Raw genomic sequence first — 27,691 nt, forward strand, 5'->3', positions numbered from 1 at the left:
TTGCCGTTCGACAACAGCGAATTGGCTGGAATCCGTGTCGATCGCGGTCGGTAGTGGCCTCACGCATGATTTCGCTGTTTCCGATCGAAATTCGTCGAATTTCGACCACTATCCGGCCGAAATCCGATGTCGGACGGAGCGCCAGCGAGCTGCGCGTCGATCACGCCCGAGGGAGAGGTCGGCAGTGGCCGGACAGCGCGGCAAGGACGGCGGCAACGGCGGTGGATCGCGGGTGTCACACACGGGTCACAAATTTCTCGTCGGGCAGCATAACATTTCTCTAGATAAATATATTTAAATAAAATCAAGACCCACAAACTTACTTTCATCGAATCTACATGGATCCTGACAAAACCCCTCTCATATTTAAATCACTACCTAATAAATTTGAAAATCTATCTATATAAAAAAAAAAGTCGGGATATATTTGGTTTGGATGAGAATTGAACCGGTTAATCGGCGATGGCAATGATTAAATTGGGCATTAAACCATCTTTTACATGTGCGATTTAGATTTTAGGGCCCACAAATTAATAAAGGTTCATGGCTTCTCTGTTTCCAACCTGATAATGGGGCCCCTAACTTAATTACCAAAGTTTACATCATTACTAATTACTTTGAACATTATATTTATTTTGTCAAAAGGGCAAAAAAGTTGCCATTATAAAGTGATAATTGAGGTTGATGGCAAGATAAGAAGATTTTTAATTTTTTAGACTTGGCAAAAAGAAGGGATAGGGATATGATGACTTTTGAACTAGAGGAGAGGAGGATTAATAAGTGAAAAAGAAAAATAAATAAAATAGATTTATTTGATATTAGATCTGTGAGGCCGGACCATCCGTTTTCAAAATTAATCAGATTGTAAGAATTAGATACTTGATCACATTTGTGCAAAAGTAAACTTAACACAGATTTATTTTTGCACAATTATTTATCACTTTCATTCCACACAAACTTCTTAAGAGTAGACTAATGTGTTTAATAAAGCAGCATGTTTTGGAAGATAAACATTGAGAATGTTTAATTATTTTTATTAATTAAATATTGAAATAGGGAGGTGATGATCATCTGTCATTTGGATGCACCTAGTGAATTTGCTTGTCCTTTTGATATCAACTATTAAATTAGAAATTTAGCAAATCATTTTCTAAGGCATATTAATTAATTATTTAAGAATATAATATAAATGGCTTGACAAGATAATAATAATTAATCCATATGGGCAACCATTAACATGACTCCTATGACAATATCGGGGTTAGATGGTACGATTGTAGGGCCCCATGAAGTGGATAACCACGATGGTGATGGGGTCAAGTTAGAGCAAGTCAAGTTGGGTCCAAATCACATACACTGACCCAAGTGAGTACACACTGACATGGTCCAAGACTCCAAACTCAAATTTAGCCACACTTTGTTTTGAAGAGAGACCATTTCTTCAGTAAAGGTGAAACCCATCACACGATCAGCCCCACGACTTGCTTTGAAGAGAGACCAACAAACTAGAGAAGTGGTCTACAACATATTATTATCACAAGTAGACGAGTAAAATTTTATTCTTCATTGTCATATAGTTTTTGCTTCTCATACAATGTAAAAAAAAAAAACTAATCCATGGTTTAGTGGTTGGTTAATTGCATATGGTGGGGGTTACCTTGAATTGATTGATCAATCAAATCACTATGGCCTCACCATTAATTAATGATACACCTTCCCTGAGTTATATATGGACCAACTCTAAGAAATTCACAGAAGGCTAACAATATGATTTAATTAATTTTGAATTTGGATTAGCATTTTATGGCTAAAACTTGGTAACCTGTCAATTGTGATTACTACTATGTGAAGGGGCTTAGTTAATTATATCATTTGATGGACAAATGCAATCTCAACCACCACTATAATTAAGATTTGAGTAAGAATCTAATCAATAAGCTTATGATTCAGCAAGTTAAAGATGAAGGTTAAACCTCCTTTGATAAACAAAAAGAACCTTTTAATCTCAGACACAAGTTTAATGAGAGAGATTTAGAGGTCTGAATGAAATCTTGCCTTTTTAAGTCGACTACTACTTTTCGGTTCTCTAGTTGCTTCTTCTTCGACAACGTATTGGATGTACCTAAATGAAGCAAAAGAAAGAGATTAGTAGCAAAAACAAACATAAATCATGTTCAAGCCATTCAACCAATTCTCTGCTAAGCAATAAGAACCTGAAATAACAGTTAAAATGAAGATAGAAGATAGATTGATAAAAGAATATAAAGAGCACAAAATTCATGTTTAAAAACTAACAAAATTAGCAATCTATGTCCTTCCAATATTATGAAAGGCTGAAGAGAATCATATCAGACCATGAAACTCCATTCCTCACTAGCAAGTGAACCATAAAGTTAGTATGTTCATTTATCAGCATAAAACTTAAATTGCTGTGCATATTTAGATCATCTTAAATATTGTGTTGATTTTGAATTTTATTTTTGTTAATTGTACCTATAATCATTCGAACAATATTGCATGCCCTTGCAAAGAAACCTAAGCTTTGTCTCTATATTATATCTTAGATAATAAGTTGCTGTGATGATAAGTTTGAAGATTCTGCTGCATGGCTGATGGCCGCCTCGTGGGCCTTCTCAAACTCTTCATGTGACTTGTTGCTCCACAGTTGATCTTTTGCAGTAACGTCTGAAAATAAATAAATAAATAAGAAAATTTTATATCTCAAAATTACTAAAATGAATAGAATTGATTTTATTATTATTAATATTTTGACGGTTACTGTGTTTCTGGATGATGTTGGAATGTTTATAATATTTGTTCGCATTCCAGTGACAATAAGTTGATCGCTAGTATTCCGGCACGCAGAAATGTTTATAATATTTGTTGGAATGTTTTATTATTTAATAAAAGCTCCTTTAATGATTAATGATCAATGCCATCAAAAACATTTAGATTCTTTTGGCCATCAAATTTTTGCTAAGTAGATTGATAACTTGTTTTGAGACAAATCCCAGAAAAGAAAACACCAGCCAGCTAATACAATTAATTTAGAGGAATAAGATTTATTAAGAAGAATTTTATGATCAAGAGCATGTTGCTTCCTAGATAACTCTGAATGCCACAAACTCCCATATGCATATTCTAATAAACCATCAATAGTGACAGAAAATGATGGTTTGTTTGCAGCATAAACCTCATCGTTCTCCTACTTCATCGCTGGAGACAGGATTGTTTAGTTTGTTTTATTGTCGATCACCCTCTTCGCGAAAGAAGGCAAGCAAAAAGCAGCAGAATGAATCTGCGAGAAAAGGTATTTGTTAGACTTGGAGAAGGCACTAACGTATCTGTTAGAACGAGAGGCACCTTTGAGTTATAGAACTTTAATGGTCCCAAAGACTCGTTCAAATGGTCCTCCTCTTCTATGTGGTACACAGGGTGTTGGAAATCGACAGCCGGCCCATCGGTAGAGCAGATCATGAAACCAATCACTCCACTGAATTCATAATCCAAGGAAGTAGCAGCGTTTAACCATTTCAGTATATGGAAGAAAGAAAAAAAGGCTACTCGATATTGATATTTTCCTTGCCTTGGATATGTGGGCACTGACGTCCAGGCGTAGTTGACAGAGCCCTTGAATACCTGGCGACAATTCGAGACGATATCTTCAATGATGTGCATATGAAGCCATATGCTCTCGGCCTGAGTGCATACAACTCCTCCGGGCCGGAGAGCTTTAGCGACTAATTGAAAGAAAGGCTTCTCGAAAAGTTCTTGAGCTGGACCTGAGCAAGCAGTGAAGCAAGTCATAAGCAAGTCCAAAAGGAAGCATTAAGGAGGGGCAGAAGATAACTTACCTATTGGGTCAGAGGAATCGACAATGATTACATCGTAAGTTCCTTTGGGGACATCTTTTAAAAACGCAACTCCTGTGTATGTTGAACCAAAATGTGACAAAACTTGATGACAAATTGACATGGTTAAATCAATACCAACTTGCTGGCGTATAGTTATATCGATATCCAGGGATAAGTTTCGATTTGGTGGAAGTTGAAGACTAGGAAAAGTGGCAGTGATCATATCATTTAGCAACCAGATTGACACAAAGGTCATAACCAGATAACAGAACCATAAGTTGCTTACCATCACCGACATGAAGATTCACACGAGGATCTTCGTATCCGACAGCCATTTTGGGAAAGAACTGCTTCGAAACCTAGTTAACAAATGGTGAGGAGAAATTGGATGAGGATGTGTCCAGGAAGATTTTTCATGATGTGAAGGATCATCAAAAGGACTGCAAGAGAACAACATTATATCTGATTGTAAAGGTAATCTTCATATTCAAGCCACATATTTGAGAGGAAGGTAATCTTCATCACCTTGCTCTATGACAGCAATTTTTTTTTTCTTCAATCTTTACATAGTTAATTTGACACAGGCAAACATATAATAATATAACATTTATGTAGCAAGATTTCTTTATCAACTGTGGGAAGAAGGTAATTACTCACATCGATAACCATTTTATCGATCTCACATATATCTATTTGCTCCACTGAAGAATATCGTGATACTTCTCGGAGGACACCACCATCACCTCCTCCAATAACCAGAACCTGAAATAATAGCATCATCAGAGTGTGAGCACATATATGCATACAATGCAAAAATCATTTTAGCTGGTAATTGATTTCCCAGAAGATAAAAGGGTGAAAACAAAAACAACAAAGAAATCCTTGAGATACACAACTCAGATACTTCAAAATGTTAAAGTATGATGGCTACTAGTGATTTCTTCCAATCAAACTGCTTCATCGACAGGAAATAATAGTTGAATCCTTTTTCTAAAAGGGCAATAACATAATCCAATGGGCTGTTTAGATGGATCTTTCTCTGTCAGTGAGCTCTATGAGCGATAATAGTTCTAACAACACTTGGGGATAGTTAGACAAAGATACACAATTATCCTCAAATTCATGCATCCCCCCTAAAGTGTCTATGTTAGAGAGGACAGAGGATAGTTTAAAAGATTATCCTCAGAATAAAAACAATTTGGATAGTTTGAAAGGAAAACTTAATCTCGTTACAATGGAAGGGTAGCATCATCCTGTAGCATATAAATAAACAAGTTGCAAGTTTCTAGGTAAATTTAATGTGGTAATGTCAGTAGAAGCAAAGGAAAAAATCAGTAAAACTCTACTACTGACTGTCCAAAGTGTAAGATTTAAGCTTATTTGTCAGGCATATCATAGGAACAGAAGAGTGAATCTTGGAGTTTTAGATAATTGCATGAAATAACATGAAACATTCAATACAAATTCACCTTTTTGGGGTTAGGAATTGAGCAAAGAGGAAGATGAGTAATCATTTCTTGGTAAGCACACTCATCCCTCTCTGTACATTGGATGACTCCATCCAAGACAAGTACTTTGCCATACGCTGAGTTCTGATTAAATAAATAAATAAATTATTGATGGCCACCAAAAGAATTGAACTTATAATGAACTTCCATCTTTAATTACCAGAAACACCATTACGTTTTGGTAATCAGATTTCCCTTGAAATAACACCTTTTCCACTTGTAAGGAACGAGCTTCTCCTATCAACAGGATCAAGAATGAAAATAGAACTTTTAGGCACTAAGCACATCGCATATAAATGCAATCTTAGTAGGCACCACAGTCATTTTCATTCATTCAATACAATTTCCAAAAATTTTCCCTTTATTGTTTCAAATGCTTCCAAGTTTTTAGGATCGTCTTCAAAATTTAAGCATGTTAAGTCCCACTAAATGCTTCAAAGAAAATATTGCTTCCGGGATAATTTCTCAGGAAAAAAATAATAAACATGACCACCCCTATGAATAATTTAGAAGACAAAATCCTAGAAATTTTGGATTGATAGCTTCGCAAACCAGAAGCATTCACACAACAAAAGGGTGGTTGGTGGTGAATTATAAGTATGCATATCATTAAACCAAGGCAAAAGGACTGAAACTTTGTTGACCATAGATTTACAGCAAGCAGATAAAATGGGGAGAGATACGTTTGTACTGATTCTGATCAAGAAAAGAGAAACAAAACAAAAGCACAATCATGAAGAGGTAGAACTTTCAAAACCATAAAAATTAGAGTGATGGAACCTCGCAAGACATACAGACATCATTAAACGTTCCCACCAATCTGCACGTCCTCCTTCTCCATAGCCTTCTAGCAATGAAGATAAATCACAAAAAAAAAACCCTCAAAAACATCACCATAAGAATTCGATCGACAGAACAAAACCCGAAGCAGCGGAGATCAAACGGATAACATAAAAAGGGAAAAGTGCCAGAAGAAGGAACGGAGATCAATTCCAAATGGCTAAAATCTCCTGAAAGAAGGGCGGATTAGAACGCAGCAAACCTGGCCACATGGGGCTGATCTCGGAGAACCATCCGAGCTTGATGCTCGAGATGCCGTCCTGTGACGAACCCACGGAGACGTTGGCGCTCGACGCACCGGCGACCTCCTCCTTCGCCGCCGCCCCGCTTGCTGCCTTCTCGAGGGCCACTCCAGCGCCGCCTTCCGCTTCCATCACTCTCCTTCGGCGAAACGTCTCCTCTCTTTCCGCTTCGCTGCTCGGCGTGTGATTTGTTATATAGACCCTTTACAATTTCAATTAAGGGCCTTTTGGCAAATTTAAAAAATTGCCAAAAGAAAATATAGCGGAAACAAAATTAATTTAGGTTTATAAAAATAATTAATAAACTTACCTTATTTATTTTATTGGTTTTAATTTTTAAATACAAATCATCATTTTATTTTATTCTTTATAAGTTTTCAATTAAATTCCTAGTTCTTATTTTGACACATCACTAAACGAATACTCCAATTGGAACACATGCAACATTGCAACTTAATTGTTTCCACAATAAACTTGTTAATTTTTTTTTTAAAAAAATATGATAAATATAATAAATTATAAGTAAAGCAAGATTAGCAAAATTGTTAGATTATGCTCCAAGAAGTTGGGCCCGCATCAATGATTGGATTAGACAGAGGTAAACAAATGTCTAATAATTAATAAATTATTTTTAATATATTTTTTCATGGTACAAATTCTTAACAAATTTTACATTTATATTTTTAATGAAATTTCACCGACACAATTTTTTAAAAAGAAATACGATAATTTTATTAATATATTTAGCAATTAACGTTTAAATTTAAAATGATAGAATGGTTAAATTGAATTTGGGAGATAAGCCGATTCTTTTCTGAGTTCTAGGACAAACCAGGCCGGATAGGACCGGTCCGGTTTAACAGCACCGAGGCACAGCTTCTAGAAGCCTTAGCATCGGGAAGATTGCTTCCTCATCTCTCGCTAAAGAGGATTCGTCGTTCGCCCTCCCTTGCACTCGATCCCTTCGCCGCCGACTCCTTATCCGCCTCCGCCGGAGATCCATTTCGGACTGCAGCAATGAGCTCCATGTAAGCATCTCTTTCTTTGCAAACCAGTTCTGTTGTTTGACTGTTTTTTTTCCTTTTTTGGAAAGGAAGGATACGGTGAGCCTGCGTTTATCTTAGTGAGTAGCTTGTTGACTCACTGCTAGTGATCTATTGATCTCGGGCAATCAGTTTGTGGTTCCATAAGACCATAACTTTGCGTCACTGTAAAGATGAGTATTGAGTCTGGATGCAAATTTTGAGCTTGGGACGTAGGAAGTCGAGGGATTATGGAGCCATGAGTGCGATTTGAATAGAGATCCCGCTCTTTCTTTAACAAATGGGATAATAATAACTGAGCTAGGTAGTTATTCATGAGGATCCGGTTGTTTACACCATACCATAGTATTGCGAGGGGAAGAGCGGACAAAACTGTGCCCTGAACAAGTTTTTCTAACAAACTCACTTGTTTTATGAAGTAGGATAGTGTTGTTGAGCTTTGTCCTTAGTCTTGGTGATTTGGTCAATTACACCATGTGCATAGATGCTTGAAACAATTTGTTTTCTAAATTTAACAACTTTGTGTAAGAATGCAAGAAATATATGGATTGTGAATGTGAATTGACTGGAGATCTTGCTTATTTTTTAGATGGCCGCACACCACATTGGATGTGCAACAATTTTCCATTTGGAACAGGAGTGATAAGGCTAAATCCCTCCCAATATGCCGTTATACAGATTCAAATCAAATCCCTGACCTTTAGCTAAAATTCCTCCTATCTAGCTTGTTTACCACTAAACCAATCAATTGTTGGTACATGCTGCTCTGTTTTACAAATAGGTAATAAGAGCTTCAATATTGATTTTGGCATCTGGTCGTTTATGCTATATCATGATCAGAGATGGCTGTACCAACTTAAATTTGTTGTATTTAACATCTTGTGGAGAAGAATGAATGATATGCAATGATTGTGCCCGTTAATTGAACAAGTGGATGATTCCAAATTTTTAATGTAGTCATATGTAGCTATCTATTCAAGTTTATCTAAACTTGCTAATTTCCACATGGAAGCTTTGGTTTATACTTGGACTTTAGGAGACCAGTAGTTTATCTAACATTTTTCTTATTTTTAATGATTGACCAAAATCTGTGCCAATTTGTTCAGGTATGGGTCAATCGAGTCAAATTCACCACCATCATCAATCAAGGTGACTTTGGATTGCATGCTGGACATTTTAGTCACTCATGTTTAGAAGTTGTTTGCTAGTTTTGCTTACATATTCTAATCTTATGCTTCTCATATCAGATACTTGTATTAGGTGGTAATGGATTTGTGGGCTCACATGTTTGCAAAGAAGCTTTGGCACAAGGATTTTCTGTAGCTAGTCTCAGCAGGTGTTTTATTTTTTTCCCACACTCTTTTGGTAGCATTATCATCGTGGGTATTTTGTCTATAGTTAGAACACCCACTTCTTCTATTTCTATAACTGCAACTTTATCTATGATAAGAGTTGGTGTTTCATATTAATGAGCCAAATCACTTGGTTATTTATCAATAATGAAAGTAGGTACTTCATATCCATGATCAAACAAATGCAATCAGTTTCATGTATTAAGAACTGTGCCCCTAAACTATTGTTCCAAATTGAAATAAGAACTATCTAATTTACTGATAGCCAAGTGAATCCCATAGGTACACTCCTCACTGCTATCCAAGACCTTAAAAAAATCTTGTCAAAACTTTCACATATTGAAACTTAATCGATCCAATCATGCTTTACATGTCTTTCTTCTTGTACGTCTCTTTTCTTTTATTCTTCTTGTATGTGTTATTGTGTTATTCTAAAACATCTTTTAACCCACTTGCGTATTTTTGTGCCCTGACTCAAAGATACATTCTATTTTATCTTCCACATGCTAGTTGCAATGTTTAATCATTTACATTTGATATGTTGCTTAGGTCTGGGAGGCCATCAATAAAAGAACCTTGGGCCGATGAAGTGGAGTGGTACAAAGGTCGGGAATTATGAGACTAATCTTTTCCATCTCAAAAATATATCCAGTTCCAATCTCAGGCAATTGTTTTCATTTGACAGGGAATCTTCTTGAACCTGAATCTTTGAAGGATGCTATGAGTGATGCAACTTCTGTGGTATGCTTACATGGCTTTATTCTTCAAACTGCAAACACGGATGAGATACATTTTCGAACAAAAGAAATTGACACCCATTAAAACTAATTGGGAATAATGTAATCTTGAGGTTATGCTGTGGTTGCTTGACATTCTCATACGTTTCATAAGGATGTATGTCAGGAATATCCAGGCTTAGGTGTTCAGGATGGACATTCATCTGCATTGTTTGAGAAAGATCTGATCTGACAACTGAACATATTACTACAGATTCAGTTGTGGTTCATGGCAAATTATGTTTCTTGAAGCTAACTTTGGTTTAGTCTATAATCCAAGTGTTAATGACAGTAATGTCAGACAACTTGCTAGTTAGGTTGATGCTAATTCCAAGACCTTGTTCATGTGTTGTTAAATGTCTAAAATTGATGGACTTAGAGTTGATGTTGAATAGTATTCATTTATTTGCAATGTTTAAGTAACAAGTTGAATGGATTCTTTGAGAAATGGAAATTTGCTACGTAAAGAATATGGAAATTTTTGGAGCTGTAAAATGTTTGTTGTGATGCTATTTGTTGATGAACTCATGTGACTCAAAGATAAATGTTACAGATTTCTTGTGTTGGAGGCTTTGGATCCCCTTCCTACATGCGCACGCTCAATGGGACTGCAAACGTCAATGCTGTGCAAGCTGCTGCAGAAAATGGTTTTCTTCTATTTTCTTGGACTTTTCTTCAGTAAGCGAGAACATTATAGTATTGCCTTCTCGGTTTCAACCAACTTTCTTTTTGCTTGAAAAGATGTGTGGAAGAACAAAAAATCAAAATCACTTGTGTGCACTTAAACCTGAATTGAGAATTGACATGCAAAAGCGCAATATAAATAGTTGAGCAAATAAAAAAAATTCTGTGAACGCTGGCAGATCAACTTCCCATCTACCTCTTGTTTCTTGCTTTTCCTCTTTCAGTTCGGTGTTGGGATGTGATCATTTATATGTTTTACATGACATACTACAAAATTTGGATCGTGCATTTCTTGGAAGTTTTTTACTAGTTAACAGTTTGATTGGACTGAAAGGATTCCAATATTACTCCCTCACTGCAGAATGCTATTATTCCAAATGCTTAATGTTTGAGACTTCTCATCGAAACTAACTGCTTCGTTCTTTGAGCAGGTGTAAGAAGATTTGTATACATATCAGCTTCTTCTTTTGGTGTAATTGACTATTGTATACAAGGTTATTATGATGGACAGGTGCAGTTTCTGAATTCATCTTTTCTTTTAGTTCTGTCTTGCTAAGTGAACTCTCAGTAACAAAAATTTATGTTGTGGCATGGACCGACGATTATTTAGCAGTACAATGCTTATTTTACCCTCTACGTTTGCAATCACCAAAAATTGGGCCACCTGTATAATAACTGCTTAATTTTCAATTTAATATTAAACGGGAAAAGATAATGCTTGTGTTTGAACTTCTATATCCAGGTGTTGTAACATGGCAATGCAAGATCATTACGGAAGAAAAAGTGAAAAAAGATACTGTATTGTTGCTTTCATCCCCTCTCTACACAACATTATGGAAACACTAACAAAACCACTAGCCAAAAAAGAGGAATTCATTGGGAAAAAAAATTGAACAATGCTCTCATGATCGTTACAATTCTCGTTAGCTGGTTATAATGTTATTATGCCATCTTCTACATCATCATGCTTTCTTTGTGATGTAGAGAGCTACTGAAGCAGAAATCAAGAAAAGATTTACTGATGCAGGTTAGTCTTCCTATTTGTGTTGCATGTGCTATTAAATTTTGGTTCTTGTGCAAACAATTAGAATACCGTTGTTCTTCCGAATGTGAATGGTTGCATCTTGAATTGAAAGCGCATGATTCTCTGCTTGTTACTCTTGAAAATTCTTTTGCAGGAGTAATTCTCAGGCCAGGTTACATATATGGAACACGCCCCATCGGGCCTTTGAAGATACCGTTCGGGCGAATGTGGACACCTTTTGAGATGGTACAACCTATCACCTATTGGATACATTTTGCAAAGAAACAAGATTTCACTACTTGAAATAATATGATTGCACCCTCTGCAGGCTTTCCAGCATACACCATTCCTGCGCAAGATCCCCCTCATAGGCCCTTTCTTCACACCTCCTGTTAATGTTGCCAAAGTCGCAAAGGTGGTAGTGAGTGGCGCTACGGATCCAACGTTTCCTCCCGGCATAGTTGATGTGTATAACATCATTCGTTTGGGCAAACAAAACTGACCTGCGTTTTCACTCGTGCTTCATCAAAACAAGCTCTGGCTCTCTGTATCTATTGTGTACTTATTCCTTATACGTTGTTTATTGTTGTTGTAGTTATTTATCATTGTTGGGTTTTTCTTTTGGGTGATTTTGTTATCATCACTGTTGGAAAGATAATTTGATCGTCTGCACAGTTGTAATATGTAAGCTTAATTAGGGTTGTAAATAAGTGAAATTGATTCAAGTTTTATGGTATTTAAGTCTGTTTGATAAAGTAATCAAGTCATGTTGAGCTGAGTCATAAATGAATTAAGTTGTTGAAGTGATTGTTCTTGGTTTGATTTCTTTTTTATGCATTTGAGTTTGGTTTATTTAGTTGTTATTAAATTTTTAATTCAAGTTTATTTGATTGTTTTAAATTTTTATATTTTTAATAAATTACATGAACCATGTTGCAAAATATGGAAACAGTCACGTGCCTCGGGTTTTGAAAAAGGTGATGTGTAAGGTACTTCAGGTCTTAATTGACGTTTTTAACGGCGCTCAACGATGTGAAGATCCACTAGTCAACCGCCTCGCTTCTAGAAGAAAAGCGGCATCGTCTCGGCGTAGCAGATCAAGCGCTTATAAAAAGAGGGCCTCCGTCGGCCACCATCGATCCCCGTCTTCCATCTCAAGCGTAGACCCTCGGAAGGAGAACGACCAGATCTAGGGCTTCAAGGATCAAGGATGAGTTCCGTCGCCTCGCGGTATCCCTCCCCCTCCCAAATTTCCTGTTGATTTGTGATTCGTATAACTCTAGGTCACGGAAAAAGAATAATCTTGGTTTTGCGATTGGGATCTTGACCAATAGTAACGTCTTATGCCTCCTAATCGTTTATTTGGGGTGGGAAATCGGGAGAAATTGATGATGGAGATGACTTCATGAATGTGAAATTACAAAAAAAAAAAAAAACGATGGATAGAATTGAGTAGGCTGTTTATGTGCGGGCTGCATCAGATCAATTTGTTTGAGCAACGTGTTTTTAATTAGCGTGAAAACTGTCGTGTTGGTCTCTCCAGATACGGAAGATCATCGGAGTCTGAGCCTCTTAAAGCGGAGGAAGCAGGAAGAGAAACGTCTAGATCAACAGCAAAGGTGTTGTTGGGTTCCATGATGAAAATTATAAACTTTTTGCTACTTTTTCCTTTCCCTTTTTGTTTTCTCATAAATTGTATGCTTGTCATAACAGATACTTGTACTGGGTGGCAATGGTTTCGTGGGATTGCATGTTTGCAAAGAGGCATTAGCTCAAGGATTTTCTGTTTCTAGTCTCAGCAGGTGCTTTATTTGTCATGCGCATCACACTCTTTGAGTAGGCTTAGCTTCCTGTATAATCTGTCTATGACTGCAAAACCAATTTCTGCATTTCTAGTTATCACTTTATCTACAATGAGATCTTCTCTTTAGTTTAATGCCGTGTTTTCGACATAACTAAGCCAAAGGATGGTTTGGAATTATTTTTATGTGTATTTTAAAGCTTATCTGTCAGTTATTTTTGTTGTGTTCTTCCTATGTTCTCTGAAATGAATTTATGTATTAATAGAAAACACTCTTTGAATTTCCAATGATAAGTTAAATTCTTTTGTGAATGTTATGTTTTTTTCTTCAGTTTGAGATAATCGAGAATCTAACTCAAAATGAAGTGTGATTCTAGTTGTGTGACAGACAACATCTAATTTGTTGTACTGAATGGAACACTGGTTTATGCTCTAGGCCACTATCCGACTCTCATCTTAATTATCTTTTTGATACTAAAGATAAGCTCTGGATTTCTGTTTCAGATATTAAAATTTTCATTTAATTAATCTAATCAACCTTTGTTTATCTTTCTGTTTAGTGAGTCCTAATTTTAGAATATTTCTACTCATGTAAGATTCTTGCTTGCTTATAGCTTGGTTAAATTCTATTTTGATCTTTTAAGATGCTAGTTGTTACAATACAGATATATTTTTCTATAAGGACAAATGAACTATGCTTGATCTTTGACCGTTAGTTTATTAATCCAGGTCTGGCAAGCCATCAACACGTGAATCTTGGGCTGAGAAAGTTGAGTGGCACAAAGGTTAGTGAAAAAGAATAAATTTCCTTCTCAAAATATGTCTAGTTCAACACTGTTATTCTTTTATTTTGCAGGGAATCTTCTTGAACCTGAATCTTTGAGGGATGCTATGAGTGATGCAACTGCAGTGGTATAAATTGCTTGTATAATTCTTTATTCCGCATACTATTTAATTTGTATTTTGTAACCTGATAAAGACTTAAGATGATGTCATTTAAACTTTTAAAGAACATCGCAATTGGAATAGAAATTAGGAAGAATATACAAGTAGATGTGAAGTGGATTTTAGAAGCTAGAGCATTGGTTACAAAAATTGGAATTTGTAAGATGATATTTCTTTTTCTTTTTTTAAAAAATGATATAGAGTAACATAACAATTTTGTTCATTCAAACAGCCAAATATGATGCATCCCAAATCTATCCCACATTGCTACAAAAGCCATATATACATAGATATATATAAGAGAATCAGGTAATAGCTGTTCATATTCTCAAAGATATCCTAGGAGATTAACAACTATAATTAAATAAGGAAACAAGAATATTCTACAATATTCTATAATATATGACCAGGAGCAATCTAGAGAGGCCACCTCCCAACCTCTACTCGAAAAGCAAGCTCAGGCTACAATGCATCTCCATGGGGCAAACAAGCTGGATAGGTAAATCCACCCCCACTTGGCCAGAAGTGCCCAATTACATTCCTTCGAACTAAGAATACCAAGTCCTCTAAGTGAAGTAGGTTCACATACCAAACCCTTAGGGAGGTAGTAGCGCTTTTGGTGATGCCAAGATGTGAGATTTTATTTAAAGTTTTAAACATCACATTTGGAATAAGAAATCAGGAAGAATATAAGGAGATGTAAAGAAGAAGTTAGAAATTTGAAGTCAGATAATTGGTTACAGTGAATTGGAAAATATATACACATTGTGAAAATTTCTTTTATCTGTCCTTAGCATATAAAAGTTTCAACAAATGAGAAATTGCATTACTGATTATAGATATTTAGTTCCATCATGTCCCTTCTAAGTTTTTTCCCTTTTTTTTTTTTTTTACTTTTGTATTGTGACAGCCCAATTTTAATCCTAGATGGGAGATTGTGAGCTAATAAGGAAGGCCTATTGGATTAGATGAGTAAACTACTATTAGTTTGGGCTTAAGTATTTTGGGCCTTATAGTTGGAATTATATTAGATCTAATCTTAGGTATGACAAGGCATTTGGAAATAGTTGCTTGTGTGATGGAAGAATCGTCATTATTCTTCAAATGTTGCCGATTACGAATGACTTTGGGTATGAGTTGAACTTTGGGTCTCAACAGAGTTGTTAAACTTTAAGTCGGTATACTGTGACATTTTAGTTTTGTCTCACATGGTAAGTTGTGGGCTAATGAAAAAATCTTAGAAACTTAGGTGCAAACTACTATTAATTTGAACTTCGACACTTTAAGCTAATAACTGAGAATAACAAACATAATGATTGAATCCTCTTGTTTAAATGGGATTATATCAGTGGTGCTAAGTGATAGATGAGCAAAGTTTCTTCAATTGAAGTGGACAGCTGATGGTAGCTTCTTTTAATAATTATATTGTGGTAAATAAAGATATTCCTATGGGAATAATTGTATCTGTCACAGGTATCTTGTGTCGGAGGCTTTGGAACCCCTTCCCATATGCGCACACTTAATGGGACTGCAAATGTTAACGCTGTACAAGTTGCTTCTGAGCAAGGTTTACATCTCTTTTCTGTGTTGTATTTTTTAAGATTTCAGAACACTCATATAACAATTTTGTTTTTCATAAATGGGGGTTCTAAGAAGAAAAGCTTAGAAAACTAGAAAAATTAGTAACATTTGTGAACTATAATGTTTACTGGTTATTTGCATTTGAACCCTGATTAAATGCTAAAAATGCGAAAGTCCTTTTGAATGACTGAGTCTATTACCAAATGTTGGTGGAAGTTGTGGATTGAATGTTTGCATTTGTTTCCTATTCCTTGCATTTTTTCCTTTAAACAACCCTTTCTCTCACCTTTGACGTTTAGGTTGGTTATTGAATTGTGTTGCATAGTATAGCTGTGACATAAAGAGCTGGAGCCTGATGTGCTTACTGTTTGTTTTTTGTTGTTGGTCAGGTTATCTTATGTTCGATATTAGTCTATATTAGTGCATTTTGAAACCCGCTTCACATGTGGGAAATAATTTATTCTGAATCTTTCTAGGAGATAACAGAGACTGTTGAGGCAGGATTTGGGTGCTACATTTGCTCAAATAACAATTCATGTCATTGAGAACATAACTTCCTTAAAGTTTTAATGTTGGATAAACTTATAGAATAACTTGGTTATTTTTCTTTGCTAATATATGCTGACTGATGTCTTTGTTAGATTTTTATCTTTGCAATCCCAGGCCAGTTTAATTTATTTTGATAAATTTGCTTGTTTTCTTCTACAATACTTTTGACTTGATTGCTCACAGCATTAGAGCAATATGTTCTCTGATAAACCACAACATCAGATGATTGAACTCTTTGAGCACTTTTATGAGCCTGTAAGAATTCTGATTTGCAATTAGAAATGGGATCGGTATAACACAATTGTTTAGTTTCTCTATTCTTCGCTTTCTAGCCTAATTGAATGACACAATTTTGACAATGTATAATTTTCTCTCAAGAAACTCTATGATCATAGCCAGACTTTGGTTGACTTTGCTCGCTTTCTTAATTGATTCAATTTCTCTATTTATGATGCTAAATTTTGTTCTTGAGAAATGTTTGATCTGAAGCCAGACTTTTAGTTAATTCACTGCTTCTTTGTTTTGACAGGTGTACAAAGATTTGGATATGTATCCGCAGCTTCTTTTGGTGTCATAGATTACTTTCTTCAAGGATATTATGATGGGCAGGTTTGTCTTTTGAATTGCTCTCATCTCATCGTTGTAATCTGCCTTATCTTGTCAGACTAATAAATATTTCAAAAGTAGAATACTAACGGTATCATGGCTAGTGAAAACATAGAGATCTACTTGTGTTGTAAAACATTGAAAAAAAAAGAGGAGGAGAATTCAAAGTGATGGATGGCGTAGGGGCGTGTTATCACTTTCTTAAGGTAAAATTGCCTCAGGATACAACTAAGCTGCTCAAATTATCTCAAGATGCTGAAATTTTTGAATGATCATAATCCCAATTGAAGCCATTCTTTTATATAATCTAGAAAGTCACTTCAAGCAGTCACCATGTGCAAGAGGTACAATTTTTTTAAATGTGCATAACTCTTACAAAAGCATAAATATATTTCAATAAATCTGAAAAATTGGGATAAAAATAGAAATGATTTTTTATTTTGGAATTAACCCAAGTGCCTAAGTGCACTTGTCAAGATAATTTAAATCAGTCTTAACCATGTGACCCCATTAATTACATCTAAAAATCCCAATTAATTGAATACAACTAATGTGACATGAATGATATAGACTTTCCTTTGATTACTAAACTTCCAACGTGAGACTTCCCCCATGGTTCCATATATAATTGCAAATTATCCTAAGACAAATATTTCAAAAGCACAAAACTAGTGGTATCATGGCTAATGAAAACATAGCGTTGATTTTGGTTCTATATTAGAAGTTGGAACTTCTTATGGAAGAACATTCTTTATGTTGCAGAGAATGACTGAAGCAGCAATATCATCCAGGTTCCCAAATGGAGGTCAGTCTTCCTCTTTTACATATGCAATAAATTTGAATTTATACCATACTCTGAATGTCTACAATCACTCAAACTCATAAAACCCATAAAATTCTTCAAAAATTTCTTTCTACAGGAGTAATTCTCAGACCAGGTTACATATACGGTAAATCCGAATCCATAATCTTTGCACCCTTTGAGAAGGTACATCCCATTGATCAATATATTTGTGATAGAGGATGGTTTTTGAAACTTGAAATGACATCGTCATGTTTTCTGCAGGTTCTCCAGTATGCGGAACCACTTCGACGCATCCCACTCATCGGTCCTGTCTTCACACCTCCAGTTAGCGTGTTCAAAGTCGCAAAGGTTATTGTGAAAGGTGTAACGGATCCAACATTTTCTCCTGGCGTAGTCGATCTATACAGCATTATTCGTCTGGGCAAGGAACTGTGACCTGTGTGTTTTTGCTCGTTGGAGTTTCATGGAGGCCTTCCTTCAGATTCACTCAACAATTCTGCAAAACATTGTCGTAGTTATATCTGTCAACTTGCTGAATTGAGTTGTAGACAAAAGAAAAAAGGAAGGCTTAAGTTTATGATAAGTTAGTTGGACGTGTTCTTTATGAATGCATTTGAAGAACAACCATGCCATTAATGCATGATATTTGTTGAATTTTCGTTTCTTTTTGCAATATAAACTGAGTTGATTTCTCGACCATTGTTGGTGTTCAAGGCAAGTGCCTCCCTTTATGATCGAACACTCCTCTAGTCTGGTGGAATCTTCTGATATTTGAATTAGTTTTGTTAGTACTTTTGTGCAAAAATGTGGAATCTGTCACCTTAACGATCTTACAAGTAAATCGAGAAACTGTAATTGGTCACGATACAAGAGGATATTGTCTGATTTCGTCATGTCGTAATCAATTCAATAATATCCCGGGGGCAATTTTGTTAGTACTCGAATTCATGATATTGAGTAATTTAAATGGGTAAAATATATGGATCCACGTGTAATTTTAAATAAAATTTAAATAATTTTTTCTAATTATTTTCCTTTTCTGTTTTTTTTTAAAAAGAAAACTGACTCAACCCGATCTTACCTTATTTGAACCGGACTCGTATGTTAGTAAATCTAACAGATGAACCAAAGATTTGGACCATTCATCAGATGAACCAAACCGGTTTAATTTTTGACCCATCAATCTTGGCTGCTGCGTTCGCCGGTCGATGGCCACATGCGCCTTCGGCGACGCTTTCCTTTTTAACGCCACGCAGAACGACAAAGCAAGCAACGGCGTCGCTCGCTCGAGAAGCTGCGACAGCGATTCGATCACCACGAAGAAAGACATCGCCTTATTGAGAGGGAGAAGAAGAAGAAGAAGAAGCGGGGATCCGAGAATGAGATCGATAGCTTCGCGTTTGATACACACGCCCTCTTCCTTCCCCCGTTCATTGTGAGCATCTCTTGCATTTTGGCTATTCGCTTTTCCCCAAGTTTAATGGTACTCCATTTTCTATTTCTATGGCTTCCTGAGTCGAGAACTCGAGATCGTGGTGAAAAAACAGTCTTTTAGGCTAGGGCATGGTCGTTGACAGTTGCTGATAGGCGATTAAATGACACATGGTTCGATTTGCTTCAATATTGACAAACTGATGAGGGTGACGATCTGGAAGATAAGTGATCGTGTGACCTCCTCAACCTCGATCTGAAGCGATTAAAGAGTCCTCCATCCGGTGGTTGACGTCATGGCCGACAAGGAAGTGGGAGATACATCCCAACAGGGAAAGAAGTCCAGATCTAGACTCATCCTTCGCCTAGGTGCGCTCCTCGTTGCTCACAGCGGTCTCGTTAGGTACTTTCTTGTTTTCGTCATCACTTCATACTTGTTTGATTTGATGCTGATCGTGTTCATTACTGTTCCTCGATGGTCCCAATCTGAGTTAAGTGTGGTGTGTTGTGCCGCTGGGATTATCGCTTTCCTCCTCCTCCCCGTCTTGGCCAATAACACATATATTTCTGAGAACGCCCTGATGCCAGGTTAGTGACCCGTGTAAAAATTGCCAATTTTTTTCTTCTCAGGTAGACGTTTTCCCCAATTTAACTACCCGCTCATTGATTCTTTGATGTTTAAATGGCGTCAAATTTCCTAGATTAGGCAACGACACATAATAGGTAGAATGCTGTGCAGTTTCCAACTTTCAAATGGCTATTTGATAGCCGAAAACCCATATTTATTATTTTGAACTCATCTTTTTTAAATTGAGCATCGTACTTATTGCTGAGTTTCAATCCAATGAAAAGTATGCTATTGCCCCACTTGTGTCCTTCGAAATGCATGACTTAAATTGCTATGAATCCTGAGTTATAGCAATAGATGATTTCACGCAATGAAATCACCTTGGTTTGACATTAGAAGTTAAATGAAATGGTTTGATAACTTACTTACATTTCCAGCTACATTTACGGTGAATGCAAGGTTCTAACATGACCATTATATCAACACTGTTAATATTATTTTTTACTGAACCATCTACAAAAAACAACTGAAGAGTCAACATTAGGTCCATGAATCCTTTTGCAGATCAGGAAATCTAACTTGGCTATGTCATTATCTGTGATTAAGTAAATGAGTTAGTTGACCTTACTGTACAATTCCAAGTCCAAATGGGTTAAAATTTCTATTTTTATCAGTAATTCATGTTTTGATCAATGCATCTTGGAAACCAGATCTAATGACTTGGATTGTTTTATTTTATATCACATTTATTGGAAAATTTCTTGTTTTAATATTTTCAATCAGTTCTTGTTATAGTATAACACTAGCTGCCTATAGAAGTTGGCTTCATTTGCTTCATGAACTACATCAAATCTTGCTACTATTTACTGAAGGAATTCATAATTGGCTATTTAATTTGATATGTTGATGCCTTCTTATTCAATATCCACAAATGTATAATATTTAGTATAGATGTTGCAATTCTTATAGTCATCTCATAAATCTTCCTTTTTCTGTGTTTTAACTCTGAATTCATTCTAGATTGTAGGATTGCTTATCTATCTTTTAATTTTCATTTTAGGAGTTTGAAAGTCTATTTTTCATGATTGTTTGTTCCACTTTCGTTACTGAAAATCAATACAAGCCTTGTTTCTTTTGGCTTGGTGCTGTGGAATGTTCATCTACAAATTGAGTTAGTATGCAACGGAAAACATAAAGACAATAAACACAAACAAAAAAGACAAATCAATTTATATGGTTTGGCAACCCCTAACTCTTACTCCATGACCTATAAGTCGTCAGTGGATCACTTATGGAGGAATTCCTCTATACTTTATCTTTTTTGGCTACCTGTTGGAGTATTCTCCTTCTTGAATACCTTTCGTATGTGGAAAAACCTCTTATAAATCTACACTTGTACAGTGCAACAAGAAGAATACAATTGTTAAACAAAACAATTACACAACAAGAAATGTATTATACAATTGGAACTTTTCTCTCAACAACTAGGGGCTAAAATCCACTTGATTTATTGCTTCAACTGAATCGATTGAACTTGTATGTAGTTGATTGCTCTAACTTGCAACAGTTAGTTGAGTTGTTGACTGATTCTTTATACAATTTATCATTCATTAGTCGAACAAAAATATTTTATTCGTTTGCATTCCAGTTTGAGTTGATTGCCAAATCGACTCAACCATCAGTTTGACTGAAAACAATCATCAGTAACCAGTCGACTATTATATTATTTGGTAGTTCATTGTTTTTTTTTTGTTGCACGCGTGTGTTAACTTTTTGTTGGTACTAAAACCAGCCAAAATTCCCACATTTTTTCATGGTTACGTTGGAGGTTTCACTCAGGTGGAACCTTTAGCTCATGAGAAAGCGTTTGAAAAGTAACAAAACAGTTCAAGGTTTCAATCGAGTGGAACCATAAGGCTGCTGACTGTGGTCATGATGTGACAGTTCTAAGGTAGATCTGACCTTTGCCAAGGAATTGCAAAGGCATTGATGGTGTGAAAACCATATCCACATAACAGGATGGTGCAAGTGGTTCTAGCCTACCCTTGTGCTTTGATCCTTAGGGAACTTAGCCTTCATTTGGGCCTTGCAAGTTGCAACTGTCAACGTTGGGAGTTTTTCTATGGTTGCTGGTAAAATAATATAACAAATCTCATAAAACTGAATGAAGAAAAGGGAAAAGAATGTTAATGAACTATACCTATTACGAGTCAATTATTCAATCATCCTTTCAGCTACTCTTTAAGTTGGAGTTTCCTTTTCCTGATTATTTTCTTTGCCTTAATTCATCCATAAGCACTTGCATATATCATGCAATTTACTGACTACACCAGCATTTCAATTTGACAAAGCACTGGATCTGGTACAGGGTCAGCTAATCCAGCCTTCTCCTCACAAGAAGTTCTAGATGCCAACAGACTCACCATGGACATACTAAATCGAGGAGCTGCAAAAGCTTCAGGAATGTATGACCATCCTCACTTCTGTATATCATATTTTCTCATATGTTTTCCTCTGGAAGTTAATTAAATGATTTACATTTTTTGTTTATATTTTTAATCTGTTTTGGTTTGTTGAAAACTTTAATATCCTGTCAACTAGATCATTCTTTGTTATGTGGATATTTCCATATGTGGCATTAGATTCATCTGCTTCATTTATTCTCTTCATAGATATCTACTGAAACCACTAATGAACACACATCAGTTACTTGCTACTTTTTTCATGGATGAATTATAACATTGTCTTAGACCTTTTACCTTTTATTATATCCAAATTTACTTAGCTGTTTGCATCCACTATTCCCTCCCAGTATGCTACATGCTAAGATTATATCTTATAGGATAGATATTACATTTTCAATCTCAAGCAAATTTTGCAAGTCTTGTAAATCAACTAACATTCATAAAAAATTGTTGGGATATTATGTACATGCCAAAGGATATCATCACCGTATGACAATTGTGTACAAGTTGATCTTGTATGCACTTTTATAAAAAGGTTGGTGATAAGTTGCACATGCATCTGCATAGGCTTATGCAAAGAGTGACTTATTGCATCTGCTGATGGTCAAGTATTATGGAGGCTAAATCAATCCCCTTCTCATCAAAATTCCAAGTTATGAAAGTGATTTTGGTTTGATTAAATTAATTCTGCCAAATAGATAATTGATTAGATCAGTATGTATTTGTTTAATTTTTTCATTTATATGATATTTTATTATTTATTTATTTGTTTATCTATTTTTGATGGATTGCATTGGTTGGTTTTGGATTCTTCATTTAACTCCTCCATACTCATGTCGTAAAATGACACTGACAGTAACATTCAAAGTCCATACTCAACAACTCTATCATATGAAAAAATTCTTAGAAATGTCAGTTTTAGGCACTTGACATCCGTGTTGATACATAAAATTGAGTCTAAGTCAAATATGCTTTCTATTATGGATTTTGTGGCACATGTATTGATAAGATTCATATGCAATATTTTGTATGAAATATTGCTTAAGTTGATTAATTTAATTGTTAAGTGGTATAGTTTGTTTATATTAATTGTAATGATTAAATTGATATATTATGCAGTAGTTGTAAACTTATTTTTGGACACATGATCTTATGCATCACTCTGTCACTAATGTTATTTTTCAAAAGAAAATGGATCACATGTGCATCCACAAGGGTGCCTGCATACTTGATATCTTTTAAAAGAATTTGGACTCAATATGCTTCCATGCTTGCATTAGCGTATTGGCTGCATACTGCTCTGCATACTCTTTAAAACCTTTATGTTATGGCATTGACAATCACAATGGTGAATAGAGGAGAATCAAAGCCATCAATAGTTTGTTGTTTTTGTAATGGTGGTGAATAAAGAGACTAATCTTGCACAACATGGGCTGATAAGACAATTCACAATTTTTATGAATAATAAATGCAATTATACACATCAGTATCTTCCACTCATCACTTGCTAGAGGTTTTTAGGCATTAGCTTCTAAGATTTTCCATCAAAACAATTATACTGAGTTGCTTGAAGATGTTTCTGTATCATCTATATACTTAGTAGCTCTCGTAACAACAGGTTTTAGTGATTCATCAGGGTTTTTGATTGAAGGATATGCATACTGGAAAGTTGTTCATTTGATACACAAAGGTGGAATTTCTTTACCACTTCGATTATGTTGTCTGAATGTGGCTAGTGGATGATCATAAACTCACTGTAGAATTTTGAGTAAATTAAACCGATTTTTTTAATTATAAATAATAAATGCATACAAATGTATGTAGGAAAGACTAATTACATAACTGCAGTGGTTGAAATAGTCCCACCACTGAATGTATATGACTTCAAACATTTCATGCAAACAAGGATTTTAACATTGGTTTAGTGATGATAGAAGTTAGGCACAGGACCTTGAATAGACCTAATAAAAGTAGTCCAGTTTGGTCCAAATTATGAATGAAAACTTAGGGTTTTACCATTCACAATAGACTAAAAGAGGCATTTTCCAAACACCTGCAGGTGGAACTCCTAGAAATGCACCAACATGCATCTTACTGTGCTTAATTGCAATTTTTTTTCACTTCTTATTTTATTTATTTATTTGTTAAAATTTCAAAGTTAAATCTTGTGCACCATTACTGGAGGTATTATAGATAGGTCCATGTTTCATAACATGTTTAAGCTCTGTACCCTGTGAGTTTTTCTTTTTTGACTTCTATTTTCCAATGCTTTTTAATCACAAACTTCCTTAAAATTACAGAGAAATAGCAAAATTGCTGCGTGAGTATATAGTGGCTGTGGGTGCTGAATCATATTACCACAAATTTGTGCCTTGTGCAAATAAGTTCAACCCTCTTCATTTCTTCTCTTCCACCACTGATAATTTGGAGTTGCAAGCTAACCCTAGTTGTGGATCATTTATTCTAAATGCTGTAGGCATCATACGAGCTCCTCGTGGTGATGGAAAAGAAACTATTGTATTGGTAACTCCTTACAATTCACAAAACACCACATACAGTGATGCTGTTTCACTAGGGATCGGTTTCTCAATTTTTTCACTTCTAAGCCATGTTACATGGCTTGCAAAGGATATTGTTTGGTTAGCTGCTGATTCCAGATATGGGGAGTATACGGCAGTTGATTCATGGCTAAAAGATTATCATGGTCCTGCTTTCCCTGGTGAGATGAGTAAAATTGGTGATGGTGCATGCTTTGAAGAAAACAATAGTGATTCTCTAGATCATATCAAGGTTGAAGGCCATAATTCTTATGTTTACAAGCGTGCTGGAACAATGGCTGCTGCTCTTGTGCTCAAGGTTGTAGACAAGAAAGAAAAGGAGGAAAGAGACAGCCTATCTATTTATGCAGAGGCCTCAAATGGCCAAATGCCTAACCTTGACCTTATCAATATTGCTCATTATTTGGCAGTTCACAGACAAGGTTTACGTGTGAAGATTGGATCTATAATTTATTTTCTTAAAGCTTCGTGGGTTAAGTTACTTGGTGAGATGTTGCAGCATATTAGTACATTGGCTAAACGTTTGAATCCAAAATGGAAACTTGATATCACATCTGCTGATTATGTTGAAGGAACAGCTACACTTGCAAGCTCAATTTACTATCAGGTAGCATATAAGATGTTTAGTTGCCTGGTATTCTGGTTTGTTTATCAAGTTCATTAGGTTGTTTTCATTGCTGCAGGCGCTTGGTGTGCCTACTGGATCTCATGGAGCATTCCGTGATTACCAAGTAGATGCAGTCACACTTGAGTTCTCACCCAGGTCTTCTCTGAATAATGAGAATGTTCGATCTGCATTTCTTCTTAAAGCTGGCAGGTTAGTTCATTTTATGGGCAAATTTCTGCATTTGTTTTGTGATAATTTTTCCAAGATTCCTTTTTCGAGGAAAAACAAAATCTGGAAAATGAAAGAAAAACAAAAAAAATATCTTTGTGAGTGCCTTTTTGACTTCTCTAAAATATAACAATATTTTACACAGAATTATTTACTTATTATTTTGATTGCACTTATTTTTTGAAAAAATTACAATCTTTTTGTCTTTTCTTTTGAAAAAGAGGACATAAACCTGAGATTCCCCCCCAAAACAAATGCACACTAACATTGCTGTTTAATTAACATGAGATAAAGTTCCATTGTCTCTTAAACAATGGTGTGTTTGATAATGCCTTAAATATCCTTTATGGCTTCATCTCAAGTTGGCTATAGTTTCTCTGGTTCAAGTGTAATTGCATCATTGCTAATAGCAACCATTTTCTTTCTGCTTGCATGGTACTAGGCTGGAGGTCCAAATCTGTGTTTCTTAGTAAATTTATGGAATTATTGTGCAATGGAATTGGTTCAGGGGTGTCTCAAGTGATCTTTGACATTTAGGTAGTTGTTTAGATGCCTCCATCCTGTCTTGCGACTAAAAGGGAATATTACACTTCTTTACATGTCCCGTTCATTGGTGAACCAAACTCTAGTAAGCATTAGAAGGACAACATCAAAGTTTACTTTAATTTCTATATAGAATAGAACAGGATGTTATTGGACATTGCACAACCGTTATGATCTTGTACTCAAATTCTTAACTGTGCATATTGGAGACGAACAATGTAATGTTTTCTTGGTTATCAGATAGTGAAAATCTTTCTTTTTTTCCTCTTGATTTTCCAGGTTAATTGAAGGAGTTATCCGCTCAGTAAATAACCTTCTCGAGAAGTTCCATCAGTCATTTTTCCTCTACTTTTTAACAGCTCCTCATAAGTATGTTTCAGTTGGAATTTACATGATTCCCTTTGGAATCCTAATATCTCCTCTACCAATAGTTGCTGCTGCTCTCTTTTCTAGTAATAATGGTTCCAGCAATAAAGATGGATCATGGAAATGGCTTCAAGCTGCCAAGGTGGTGTTTATGATTCATCTCTGGGCCATGATTACATCATTGCTTCCATATATGCTCTTGCAACTCCCCTTAGTAACCCCAGTATTGTTCACATCAGCTTGGGCTGGACTAGCCATCTGTTTTCTGTTAATCGTGTACTCAATTTTGTGGAGTTCCTCTATTGATTGTGGGTGGCAACTATTGAAATCTGTGATGATTGTTGCTGCTGCAATAGGTCTGAGCTTAATGTCAGTGATCAATTTCTCAACTGCACAGATTGGGGCCATGCTAATTCTTCCAATGTGTTTATTAGTACAACCTGCCAGAAAACAGACGCAAGGTGTTTTTGCAAAGGCACTGATATTGACATCTAATTTAGCTTTGCTGGTGGTTGGTTTCCCACCAGCTGCTTTGTTAATAGCAAAAACTCTTTTTGGTGCTTCTGGAAATATAGATATTGGTGACTTTTGGGAATGGGCACAAATCTTATGGTCATGGAATAGTGCCACCTATATGTACCTACTATGGATCCATCTTCCATGTTGGCTTCTCTGCTTGAATATTTTTCTATATCCTTGTATTGGGAGCTCCTCCAAGACGTGAATATTTCAGATCAACTCAGTAGAATCTCATTTGGTTACTCAGCATTATGGAAACTGTCATGCTAAATTTGAACTTTGCATGGATTCTTGGCTATCAGGAAATTGAACCAATGGCTTTCTTGATTGATATGAATGGATGCGTGTGTATTTTTGATTATTTTCTTTTAAGAGAATCTTTTGTGATGTATTCTCCTTATATGAACGCCACACACTGATGCGAAGAGTAATATCATACATCACAAATATATTTAATTTCTCACTGTTGAATGCAAAATTAATGTGTTTTCTCCCCTGCTAAGTCCTACCCATGCTGGTTAGTATTTAGTAGTTACCTAAACACACCCATGTGTACGTTACTATCTACTACTCTGCACTACTTGTCCAATGCTAAAAAATCATATTATCTCGTCAAGTTATGTCACATGAGAAAGATAATGGTTATAGCATGCTATTTTGTTTCTGCATTATGCAACTTATTCATTATGAATGCGGGTAAAATGCCCACTATAACAATCAACTAACTGAAGCATCCAGGTTTCTCCACAACTTTCCTTCTCTTCATGTTGGTGAATTTGGAACAAGGAAGGTCCTG

At 35.6% G+C, this 27,691-nt stretch overlaps 4 protein-coding genes across 8 annotated transcripts; 3 read left to right on the top strand and 1 right to left on the bottom strand.

Annotated features, from left to right (window-relative positions):
• Window positions 1-3,046: 3,046 nt before the first annotated feature.
• Window positions 3,047-6,592, bottom strand: LOC141839433 (spermidine synthase 1-like). The gene is made up of 9 exons (XM_074727177.1): window positions 6,405-6,592; window positions 5,523-5,599; window positions 5,324-5,446; window positions 4,512-4,616; window positions 4,141-4,213; window positions 3,855-3,926; window positions 3,587-3,782; window positions 3,364-3,493; window positions 3,047-3,298 (listed from the first exon to the last, which is right to left on the bottom strand). Exons 1-9 carry the CDS (start codon window positions 6,574-6,576, stop codon window positions 3,233-3,235), a joined length of 1,014 nt encoding a protein of 337 aa, XP_074583278.1. The 5' UTR covers window positions 6,577-6,592; the 3' UTR covers window positions 3,047-3,232.
• A 762-nt stretch (window positions 6,593-7,354) lies between these two features.
• LOC141838997 (uncharacterized protein At1g32220, chloroplastic-like) lies at window positions 7,355-12,048 on the top strand. The gene is made up of 10 exons (XM_074726635.1): window positions 7,355-7,472; window positions 8,594-8,636; window positions 8,735-8,823; window positions 9,389-9,444; window positions 9,525-9,580; window positions 10,169-10,262; window positions 10,731-10,810; window positions 11,284-11,326; window positions 11,478-11,569; window positions 11,652-12,048. The coding sequence occupies exons 1-10, from the start codon at window positions 7,462-7,464 to the stop codon at window positions 11,823-11,825; spliced, it is 738 nt and encodes a 245-aa protein (XP_074582736.1). The 5' UTR covers window positions 7,355-7,461; the 3' UTR covers window positions 11,826-12,048.
• Window positions 12,049-12,402: 354 nt separating this feature from the next.
• Window positions 12,403-18,264, top strand: LOC141839170 (uncharacterized protein At1g32220, chloroplastic-like). The gene is made up of 10 exons (XM_074726862.1): window positions 12,403-12,553; window positions 12,867-12,942; window positions 13,037-13,125; window positions 13,854-13,909; window positions 13,981-14,036; window positions 15,543-15,636; window positions 16,729-16,808; window positions 17,568-17,610; window positions 17,726-17,793; window positions 17,872-18,264. The coding sequence occupies exons 1-10, from the start codon at window positions 12,534-12,536 to the stop codon at window positions 18,043-18,045; spliced, it is 756 nt and encodes a 251-aa protein (XP_074582963.1). The 5' UTR covers window positions 12,403-12,533; the 3' UTR covers window positions 18,046-18,264.
• A 628-nt stretch (window positions 18,265-18,892) lies between these two features.
• LOC141840654 (uncharacterized) lies at window positions 18,893-27,373 on the top strand. Of its 5 annotated transcripts, none has more exons than XM_074728704.1 (7): window positions 18,893-19,093; window positions 19,158-19,444; window positions 19,538-19,629; window positions 21,978-22,074; window positions 24,375-25,239; window positions 25,316-25,449; window positions 26,290-27,373. In XM_074728704.1, the coding sequence occupies exons 2-7, from the start codon at window positions 19,338-19,340 to the stop codon at window positions 27,098-27,100; spliced, it is 2,106 nt and encodes a 701-aa protein (XP_074584805.1). In that variant the 5' UTR covers window positions 18,893-19,093; window positions 19,158-19,337; the 3' UTR covers window positions 27,101-27,373. The 5 variants fall into 5 exon arrangements, with proteins under 5 accessions (XP_074584805.1, XP_074584804.1, XP_074584806.1 ...); XM_074728703.1 differs by having other exon boundaries at window positions 18,893-19,045; XM_074728705.1 differs by having other exon boundaries at window positions 18,893-19,045; window positions 19,166-19,444.
• Window positions 27,374-27,691: the final 318 nt, after the last annotated feature.

Source organism: Curcuma longa, chromosome 11 (genome assembly GCF_044706935.1).
Source record: "Curcuma longa cultivar G26 ecotype Majalengka, Jawa Barat chromosome 11, ITB_CL_G26_1.1, whole genome shotgun sequence".
Taxonomy (NCBI): Eukaryota; Viridiplantae; Streptophyta; class Magnoliopsida; order Zingiberales; family Zingiberaceae; genus Curcuma; species Curcuma longa.